This window comes from Macrobrachium nipponense, chromosome 39, assembly GCF_015104395.2.
Source record: "Macrobrachium nipponense isolate FS-2020 chromosome 39, ASM1510439v2, whole genome shotgun sequence".
NCBI classification, from domain to species: Eukaryota; Metazoa; Arthropoda; class Malacostraca; order Decapoda; family Palaemonidae; genus Macrobrachium; species Macrobrachium nipponense.
In genome coordinates, this window is record NC_061099.1 from 48,479,876 (window position 1) to 48,491,476 (window position 11,601).

Consider the following 11,601-nt stretch of genomic DNA (forward strand, 5'->3'; position numbering starts at 1 on the left):
ACTCTCTCAGCTGAGGCATAGGCTCGTCTTTCATGGCGGCCTGTATGGTTACCTCTGCCAGCTTTGTGGTAAAGGGGAGTGGTGTCTCCTCCTCTGACACAAAGATGGTGAATGGGCTCTTGAAAGCCTGAAGCTTGGTATTTGTGCAATCCCACTCTTCTAGGCATCTAACCCATTCCCTTTGGGCTTGATCCCGACTGTAAATAACAGTTTCCTTCGGGATCCTATCCTCCCTCCTCAATGCTGCCTCCGTCAAGCGAGCGTAGCCCATGAAGGGTGGTTGGAGATTGGTGGGGTGGAACTCAAAGTCCTCTATCCTTCGAGTTCCACAATCGGGGATGGAAATCATTCCGTCCTTGAAGGGGGCAAATGCTGCGTCCCTCCAAGGATTGCTCATGGTGAAGGGAGGGAGAGTGTTATAATCCGGCATGTGTGGTACTCCGGTACCTGCCTGAGGAAGAACTGCTGGGGGATTCTCCCTAAGATCCGCCAACAGGTTTTCCTTGTTCGTCAGCCTCTCCGAAATGTTTCGTATTGACTGACCCGACTCCTCAAATGAGTTGGAGAGGCGTGAAAGCATCTGATCTAGCCTTTCGTTCATCATACTACCGACTAGGTTACCCACCTGTTGCATCACACCTGCAGTGAATGCCTCGGTGTCGAAGGGACTAGGATCCCTGACCGACACAGGAGTCTTTGGACGCGCTCCGGTGGACGTCGAAGGCTCTGGCTCAGAGGAAGCACAGGCCTTCTCCTTAGAGGACTTGCCTCTAGACCCTTTCGAATAAGAAGTCGAAGAAGACTTCGATTTCTCTGCTCCGGGTTGGTGAGCTGGAGTCTTATGAGATGACGAGGACGAGGTCTTCTTAGAAGACGTCCTCTCCAGGGTCTTCTGCTCCCGCTTCCCTTTCACCTTAGGGATAGCTGAAGCTGATGACGTCTTAGCCGGAATGTCCAACTCAGAAAAGCCTTGGAAAGAAGAAGAAGAAGGAATAGGGGACGAAGATCCAGACAAGCCCAAGGGAAGCCCTTGAGCTACTAGCAAACCTACCTCAACTAATAAATCACTCTCTCCTACCGTCATCGGCTCTACATTAAGGTCAAGAGTCGCTACATCCTCGGCGATCTCCGGGGCCCCTTGTTCCACCATTGCCTGCGCCACCTGCTGCTGAATAGTGGCGATGCACGGAGCTGCCGCTGCTGGGTCGACGTACCTGGTCGACTTGCTGCCTGGGAAGAGGCGGACAGCCATACTCTTGTCCAGGATGTATGGCTGCCCCTTGGAGACGTTCTTCCCAAAGCCTCCGACCCAGGCCCTCAGGGTAGCCAACGCGGCGTCCTTCACGGCTGTAGCCTGAAATAAAGGGTCATTGTAGTCCTTACAACGAAGCCCCAAAGATATATGATTAACACTTAAGACTAAGTAATACTTATATATCTTAACATAAGCTTTTATAACAGTATATACCAAAAACAGTTATAAGTATATTTCTCTGGTATATACTTACTCCGGCAGTAAACTGGTCTACCAGATCATAGCAGATGGAGCAGGCCTCATGATGCCGTACTATTAAATCATTATGGCGGATGGCACAGGGAGCGTGGGTCCGGCAGACCTCATGACCGCATGGATCCTGCAGGATGGCGTTGCACCCCGCCTCTTGACAGTTGGTAGCCTGTAAGTGGACAGATACATAAGTATTGGCAGATACTAACAGGGCTAACCTGCTAAGAGATATGATACTCCGCTGCATGCCAGAGTGAAAATTTTTCTTGGCATAATCCTCTCCTGTACTCCGTGAGAGATAGTCCGTAGGACGTGGTAAAGTGGTCCGATAAACTCCGGTACACCAGAGCGAAGATTTCCTTCGAACCAGTTACCTGCTCATATACCGAGGGTACACCGAGGTGAGGGTACAAGCACAGCGGAGAGAAACGAGAAGATTAACCCAAGTAAAATAAAATAAAACAAAATAAGTAATAAACAAGGCAAGCGAAGCGTAGCTCCACCGTAGAAAACTTTCGCAAGCAAACAGAGAACCCGGATGGTGAGCGGGCGCTCCGCCAGACTAGCTGAAAGTGATAACAGAACAATGAAGCATATTAGCATATAAATGTATATAAAAAGGGGATGCATGTAAAGGCTACTCTCCGCTACCCCCCAAGGAGCTGGCGGGGCCAGCGATTCCGCCGTATAACAGATGGGGAAGGTAGACCGAGGGAGGAGAGAGCTACAGCGAGAACCGAAGGAGGACCCAGAACAAGCGGGCGGGGTGGCCAACCCAACCCGAACGCACAAGGAACCCCCCCCCGGATCCCAGGGAGAGAACGGTATACGAGCCAGACTTAAGACCCCCTTCCCGTAACTCCCGTATCCTCCCTGGAAGGGAGAAGGAGGGGAGGGGTGCTCGGTTGGTTGCCATGGTGACCGTGAGCGAGCGAGGGCTGCCTGCCTCCCACCGCAGAACCGATTGGGGAGGGAGGAAGTGGGGGACTGAGCTGGTGGCCCATGGTGATCAGCTGGCCCACCGCGAACGTGGTTGGACCACGTGGGCGAATGGGACAGACAAAACGTAGCCTAGACTAAAACAAACCGTCTCAAACATGCAACACATAACAAATATATCATAATAAAACAGAAAGGAAGGAAATCAAGAGTAAGAAAAAGAGGGGGGGCGTCCAGGAGAAGTTAGGCTAGCATACCTGGAAGGTAGATAGACCAACAACTCAGGAGCTGGCCTCTGCTGATACGTAAAACAGAGGGCGACGGCCAGGGTGGCTGGACTAAAGAAAAAGTGGGTAATAACCCACCTGCCTAACAGACCTAGACAAAGGAACATGCATGCATGAACACTGAGCTAAGACACTGAGGCATAGGATTTCCGAATAGTACGATGTAAAACATGAAAATTGTAGCACATCCCGCACCACACTTAAAACATTCATGATAATAATCATAGGTACTGCACAGAATAGCCACAACGGTATGGAAGACCGAAGGAGCTACAAAATAAACACGAGGCGAGCTGGCATGGCGAGCCTGAGACCAGACAAGGAAGGACCGTTAATGAACCTAAAAAACGGTTAAAACGGATCCTGACTGGCTAAAAATACATGTAACCTTTCAGCAGTACTTAACTTAGCTGCGGCGATAGCTTGGAATTCCATGATGGTGGTAAATCCAAAAGTTAGGGCACAAAACACAGAGCTCAAGAAATCACGTGTGTGCGAGATGTCGCTAACGAAAAGGATGACCACGAGAGGTGCTGTTGTCGGTGTGGGTGGGTGTGTAGTAGTAGTTGCTGGTGCCAGCTGTGTACCAGCTCTCTCGAGGAGGGGGATTGTGGTGAAGGAGAATTCTAAATGACAAGAGGTCCGTGGTAGTGGTCTCACTCGCCCCAGTACCATACCGACACCCTCTTTTTATTTAGGGTGAGCGAGTCAGGATAATCTGACATCCCGCTCTTTTATTTTTCTCTGGTAATGTTAGCATTATTTACCTTAGAAATATGAACTAAAGGGATATTTCACAAAGCGACACGGACTGAGCCCAGAAATCGCTGATTTTATGCCGCTAGACAAGTGCTATAAAACCGGATCGTTGATAACTGAGTCCGCCGATAACCAGGAACTACCTGTGTGTGTGTGTGTGTATATATGTATATGTGTATATATATACAGGCGGTCCCCGGGTTACGACGGTTCCGGCTTACGACGTTCCGAGGTTACGACGCTTGTTCTTAAATATTCAATGGAAAAATCCGTCCTGGGTAACGACGCTTGTTCCGAGGTTACGACGCTGACGCTTCCGACGCTCCGAGTTAACGACGCTTTTAAAAAACGCATACTATGATAAAAATCCTTTATCGTTTAGCACAGTATATAAATAAAAAATAAGTTTCTGGTTAGATTACAACAAAAATTTTGAGATTATGATGATTTTCGACACCTTTTGTTGTATTTTTCTATGTTTTTTAGTGACGCTCATATGCCGAACTAGTTTCCGAGCGAATGAATACATACTAGTTTACATATAACAGTCCAAAAGAAAAGCGCAAATAATGAAAAAATCATTGCTTGTTTCCAGTAATAATAACAAAACGAAGTTTCTGGTTAGATTACAACGCAAATTCCAAGTATCCAAAGAGAGACATTATCCAGTAAGTTTGATCAGAGAGAGAGAGAGAGAGAGAGAGAGAGAGAGAGAGAGAGAGAGAGAGAGAGAGAGAGAGAGGCGTCTTCCGACGCTCCGAGTTAAGGACAGAGAAGTGTTCGTTTCGTTAAACGGTTTGAGATTATGATGATTTTCGACACTTTTTATGTTGTATTTTTCTATGTTTTTTAGTGACGCCTCATATGCGGAACTAGTTTCCGAGCGAATGAATACAATACTAGTTTACATATAACAGTCCAAAGCGCAAATAATGAAAAAATCATTGCTTGTTTCCAGTATAATAACAAAACGAAGTTTCTGGTTAGATTACAACGCAAAATTCCCAAGTATCCAAAGAGAGACATTATCCAGTAATTTGATCAGAGAGAGAGAGAGAGAGAGAGAGGCGTCTTCCGACGCTCCGAGTTAGGACAGAGAAGTGGTTCGTTTCGTTAAAACGGTTTGAGATTATGATGATTTTTCCGACACTTTTATGTTGTATTTTTCTACGTTTTTTAGTGACGCCTCATATGCGGAACTAGTTTCCGAGCGAATGAATACATACTAGTTTACATATAACAGTCCAAAAGCGCAAATAATGAAAAAATCATTGCTTGTTTCCAGTAATAATAACAAAACGAAGTTTCTGGTTAGATTACAACGCAAATTCCAAGTATCCAAAGAGAGACATTATCCAGTAATTTGATCAGAGAGAGAGAGAGAGAGAGAGAGAGAGAGAGAGAGAGAGAGAGAGAGAGAGAGAGAGAGAGGCGTCTTCCGACGCTCCGAGTTAAGGACAGAGAAGTGTTCGTTTCGTAAACGGCGGCCTCTGACTCATGCCAGTAAATGTTTTGTTGATACTAATAATATAAGCCTATTTAAAGATACGTTTACTTTAATTAGTCTATATGATACGTAAATAGTAATCAACTGTTCTTGTAGCCCTCAATATTTGGCAAAATCGAAGTATCCAAAGAGAGACATTATCCAGTACGTAATTTGATCAGAGAGAGAGAGACGCTTTGGCAACAATGGTCTCGGGGGTTTTTATAGCTTCCTTCTGCTTGATGATCGTGGATATTGTAGAAGGATTTCGACCATACTCGTTTGCCAAATCGCGATACGAACGCCACGTTCAGCTTTGCTATAATTTCATGTTTTGCTTCCATCGAAATCATTTTCTTGGGTTTTTTCTTATCACCTGCTTTGTCTTTAGCTTTGAGACCAATGGTTAATAATAAAATAGACAAAATAACACGAAAAATAGGCGCAAATACAACGAACTAAACAACGACGTGTTAACATGCAGCACCAACAAACAAACAGACTGAACGCCATTTATCGGTCGCCTATACAACTAACACTCATCGCAAAATCGTATCTCAAATATTTCGTTGTATATCAAAGCTTGTATTTTCGCAAATTTTCTGTTATATCTCAAACATTCGTATATTAGGGCAATCGTATGTCAAGTTTCCCAATGTAATTTGATCAGAGAGAGAGAGAGAGAGAGACGCTTTGGCAACAATGGTCTCGGGGATTGACGTAACGTTTATTTTCTGAACAGGATTCGGACAGAGAAGTGTTCGTTTATGTCCAATTCAATTAAACGGCCGTTCTCTCTGACTCATGGCAGGAAATGTTTTGTTGATACTAATATATAAGCCTATTTAAAAGATACATTTACTTTAATAGTCTATATGATACGTAAATAGTAATCAGCTGTTCTTGTAGCCCTCAAGATTTTGCAAAATCACTCCAGGTTGTACATAAAACTTCAAGAATGTAGTGTCACCAGAGGATTACAATAGTTTTTACCTTCAAGAACCAGCATTCTTTTATGAAAATACTCTCAGGTTGTACCTAAAATACAGGAAACAACAGGTAGTGGAACCAAGGATTACAATAAGGTTTTTATAACTTTTTAATTAGTTTAAGACATATTTCCAAGCGTCGTTCCGGCTTACGACGATTTTCGGCTTACGCCGCCTCTCAAGAACGGAACCCCCGTCGTAACCCGGGGACTGCCTGTATATATATATATATATATATATATATATATATATATATATTATATATATATATATATATATATATATATATATATATAATATATATATATATACACATATATATATATACTAGACAGTCCTTAGTTATTGGTGGCCTTGGTTATTGGCGATCCGGATTTATGGGGCTTGTCTGTTGCAAATGATAACTGAATTTTTGGCATCGATCCCATGCTTATTGATGCCGTTGATCCTCAGTTATCGGCGATGATAACCAAGGATCGACAGTGATAACCAGGGAGAGAGGACTGCCAGTATAGGTATGTATGTATGTGTATGTTATATATATATATATTATATATATATATATATACATACATACATACATACATACATACATATATATATATATATATATATATATATATTTGTATATATATAATATATATATCATATATATATATCCTACATCATACATACATATATATATATATATATATATATATATATATATATATATATATATATATATATATATATATTATATTATTATATATAATATATACACATACATACTATATATATACAATAAGCGAATACCACAGGAAAATGATAGTCGGAAATCCAAGCGCTTTTGTCTTTACTAAGACATTGTCAAGGAATGAATGAGATACAATTGGAGAGAAAGTTCTCAGGTACACAACAAGATCAAGAATACCAGATGGTTAATTGTCAAAAGGGTAAAAATTAAAGAGATAATCCAGGATTATCGGATATCAGTCACAAACCTAAACATAGATTTAACCCTAACCGAAACTACTAAGTATATTATGAAGGGATCAAGTTTTAAATAAACCAAGACTTAAAATTTAGAACAATTCCATTATTTGACTTGATGAAACAAGATTCAATGATATTCCTTTTAACTGTGTCATTACATGGAATTAAGGCTCTTGCTTGACTCCAGTTAATAGGATGATCTAAATCTGTCATATTTATGAATAATGCATTCGATATTTGCCCAGTTCTCACAGAATATTGGTTCTGTTTGAGACGTTGTGAAAGAGATTTACCCGTTTCTCCATAATGGACTGTATCACACTTTCTGCAAGGAATTTCATATGTGCAGCCTGGAAGATCTTTAGGAGAACTCTTATTACAATATAGATATATATATATATATATATATATATATATATATATATATATATATATATATATATAATATATATATATATATATATATATATATATATATATATATATATATAATATATATATATACTATATATATATATACATACATACATACATACATACATACATACATACACATACATACATACATATACATACATACATACCTATACTGGCAGTACCCTCTCCCTGGTTACCACTATCAATCCTTAGTTATCAGCGCCGATAGCTGAGGATCAGCAGCATCAATAAGCAGAGATCAATGCCAAAAATTCAGTTATCATTGGCACTAGACAAGCCCCATAAATCCGAATCGCTGATAACCAAGGCCACTGATAACTGGGGACTGTTTAGTATATACATATATATATAAATGAATTATCACATCACTGTGATTCATGTACATATATGCATCAAGCTACAAATGTCCTTTGATGTCTACACAATCCACTCTACCTCGGCATTATTATATTTCCATATATGTTAACGGAATGGGAATTTTTTAGTCGATAAGAAATTTGTTGGCTCATGGGTGCAAACCATGGGACCACGAATTCAGGATGCACAGTGAAACCTTGTGGGTAAAAGCATTTCACTGTATGCCCTGAATTCTTCGTTCCCTGGTTCACGCCCATGAGCCAACAAATTTCTTATCAACTAAAAAATTTCCCTTTGGTTAACATATATGAAAATACAGTTGACCCCCCATATTTGTGTTCTCAAGATTCATGGACTCATGTATTCGAGGATTTCTCTATGGACCATATATACCCATTATTTGTGGGAAATTTGCATATTTGCAGTAGGTATTTTTCTCAGAAATATCCACAAATTACTGTATTTTCCTATCATTTTCATGATCAAATGCACTTTTTGTGATGAAACTTAAAAAAACCAAATGTAAGGATTTTTAGTGGGTGTTTCTTGAGTTTGAACTAACAAAATAGGTAATTGTAAGCATTTTTATAGGGGTTCTAAGTATTCGTGGATTCAAGCTATGTTCGTGGTTGGGAGCGTCTAGTACACATCCCCACAAATACTGGGGGTTTCCACTGTGAATTAATTCCAAGGTATAGCAAATTAGTTATTAAAAGACATTTGTAGCTTAATGCATATATGTATATAGCACATACATACATACATACAGGCAGTGCCTAGATATTGGGGGAGTTCCATTCCTGACGACATGATGATAAAAAATCACCGTTAACCGGGGATCGGCTCATATCGTCATCTAAAATCTAGTTATTGTCCTCACTAGACAAGTGCTGTAAAACTGGATCACTGATAGCCAAGGCCACCAATAACCAGGGACTGCCTGTACAGATATATTTTAGTTTTCAGTATAAGGCAGTCCCCGGTTTACGACGGGTTCAGCTTACGACGTTCCGAGGTTAAGGCGCTTTTAAATTATATTTCTGGGTCGACCTGTGTTCGCCGGTGAAAAGGTCCTTCTTAATACTTTTCTGATATAAATAATTTCCAAATATACCAGAGAAAGTTAAACCATTGGTATGCAGAGGTTACTACCCTCGCGCGAGCACCTCAAGGGCGTCGTGTATAAGATAGGGCGTGTGAAAGCCACTAAACACAGGTCATCTTCCAATTAGATTACTCCTTCGTCAACATATGAACACGGGATGTGCCGACACAGCGGTCTCCACCACACCGCTCCGACTCACCCAGTCCCCGCCCGATGCGAGCGCCATCTTACATCCTTCTTTTGGACTCGTGAGCGTTGTAATTGTGCGAATCGTGTCTGTATTTTCCTACGATTTCTGGATTTATTTCATCATGGCTGAAGCTCTACCTTCACCTGGACCAATGTTAAGTACCATAAATTCTGTTTTCTTGTAAAAAAACTAGCCTCGGATATCAACAACGAATCTTGCTCTTACATTTCTCTACTGAGAAAAACTTTGTTTCTTACAGCCATGGCCTCAGGTGCCAGAATATCAGAATTAGCAGCTCCCTCCTCACGTAATCCTGAGAACTTAGATTTCCTCCCATCAGGAGAAGTACTGCTCTCTCCGGATAGGAGTTTCCTAGCTAAAAATGAAGATCCTCAAAATAGATGGTCTCCTTGGAAAATTATTCCTCTACCTCAGGATACATCCCTATGTCCTGTGGTAACTCTTAAAGCCTTTTTAGCTAGATCCTCCTCATGGTTCTCTGGTCATTTATTTGCCAGAGAGAAAGGGGGTACTATCTCAATTCAAGGTATTAGACAGCAAATACTCTACTTCATAAAGCAAGCTAATCCAGAATCTTTTCCACATGCTCATGATATTCGGGCTATAGCTACCTCAATTAATTATTTTCAAAATATGAATTTTGATGACCTTAAGAAGTATACGGGTTGGAAATCTCCTCGGGTCTTTAAACGCCACTATCTAAGAAATATTCAAGCCTTAAAATTTTCCACTATAGCGGCGGGGAGTTTAATCTCTTCTGACTAACTTTCCTTACTTCAATTTCGTCCCATTCCTTATACTGTCACCTTTCTACCTGCCACTCTCGACACGATGCCTCTCACCTCGGTAGATCAGATTCAGCCACCCAAGTATCATGCTTCTCCTTAGAATATCGTTCATTCTTAGATTCGGCTTAATCATACCTGTATATATTAGATTATTAAATGTATATGATTCGTTTACATTTTTGTTTAGGTATACATATTTAGTAATTAAGTTATAATATAAGTTATATTCTTAAGTTTAGAAATTAAGATTGATGTATGCATATTTAGGGATTAAGCTATATATAAGTTATATTCTTAACTTTAGACATTAAGTTTATATTCTACTATTACTTAATGAAGATTGATCTATTAATGATGTTTTTGTTATCCTTTTTATTAATTTCAATTCATGAGCTTGGAAGGCATTCTCTGGTATTTTTTCACCGGCGAACACAGGTCGACCCAGAAAAGGGATTTTGACGGAGGAAAAATCTATTTCTGGGGAGAGACCTGTGTCGCCCGGTGAAAAGGTCCTTCTTAATACTTTTCTGATATAAATAATTTCCAAATATACCAGAGAAAGTTAAACCATTGGTATGCAGAGGTTACTACCCTCGCGCGAGCACCTCAAGGGCGTCGTGTATAAGATAGGGCGTGTGAAAGCCACTAAACACAGGTCATCTTCCAATTAGATTACTCCTTCGTCAACATATGAACACGGGATGTGCCGACACAGCGGTCTCCACCACACCGCTCCGACTCACCCAGTCCCCGCCCGATGCGAGCGCCATCTTACATCCTTCTGTCATAGATTTCAGTAATGGCTTGGAAAGGAATGGGATGGGAAACAGGGTAGGGTTTCACCGGGCGACACAGGTCTCTCCCCAGAAATAGATTTTTCCTCCGTCAAAATCCCTTTTATCAGAAATTATTTCCAGGGTTGCGACGCATGTTCCAGGGTTACAACGCCTACAACACTCATTTGGCACAAGAAATATGACACCCAAAATGCAAAATAATCAATATTTGAAGCTTTTTTTAATGAAAAATGCAATAAGATGCAGTTTACATAGTTTTCAATGCACCCAAAGCATTAAAAGTAAGGTTTTCTTAGGATTTTTTATGATGTTCCGGCTTACGATGATTTTCGGGTTACAACGTGTCTCAAGAACGGAACCCTCGTCGTAACCCGGGGACTGCCTATTACCTTTCCAGATTATTGATTAATGATATCCTTGGAATTCTGTATTATGTATTCAACCTTTGGCAGTATCATGTTGCTATTTCTAAACAGATCAGATGCCTATATTTTTAGATTAGTATTAAATTTTTCATTAACACTGATGGTGGCATTTGCAATGGTACTTTTCATTAACCTACATAAAAAAATGAAACATTATACTAAATATTTCATCAAATAGCTAAAAGTTGAGGGATGGCTGATATTCATTACAGCTTGTTTTAAACCGGTTCAGTCTTATGTTGAAATAATATAAATAAAAGGTTCTAACAAGGATTCTAAAGCAATTTCATTCTTGGTAACTCAATGTCTAATTTTTCTGAATACTTGCAATGAATAATGTGTATCAATTTTGCTTATTCCAGCAATGTCTGATGAGAGAATTTCAACATTTTGATGATAACCAACAGAGACTAAAGGATCCGACACAGATAAGAGAAGAACAGCAGCTTGCATTACTCCTTCTCACTCTCTTTTTGTTTTGGCAAAGGCCTTCTGGAGATATTCAGTTGGAGAATTTCCACTCTTGGGTTGTTTCATT

General features: G+C 40.4%; 2 protein-coding genes across 2 annotated transcripts in view; both read left to right on the forward strand.

The window, feature by feature from the left end:
• The window catches only part of LOC135210327 (uncharacterized), a 702,311-nt gene that overhangs the window by 302,356 nt on the left and 388,354 nt on the right, over positions 1-11,601 (forward strand).
• Positions 1-11,601, forward strand: part of LOC135210325 (poly [ADP-ribose] polymerase tankyrase-1-like) — a 331,749-nt gene that overhangs the window by 255,934 nt on the left and 64,214 nt on the right. Inside the window, exon 5 of the mRNA XM_064243208.1 lies at positions 11,426-11,584. Coding sequence (XP_064099278.1) covers positions 11,426-11,584 — 159 coding nt within the window. The remainder of the gene's footprint in view (positions 1-11,425; positions 11,585-11,601) is intronic.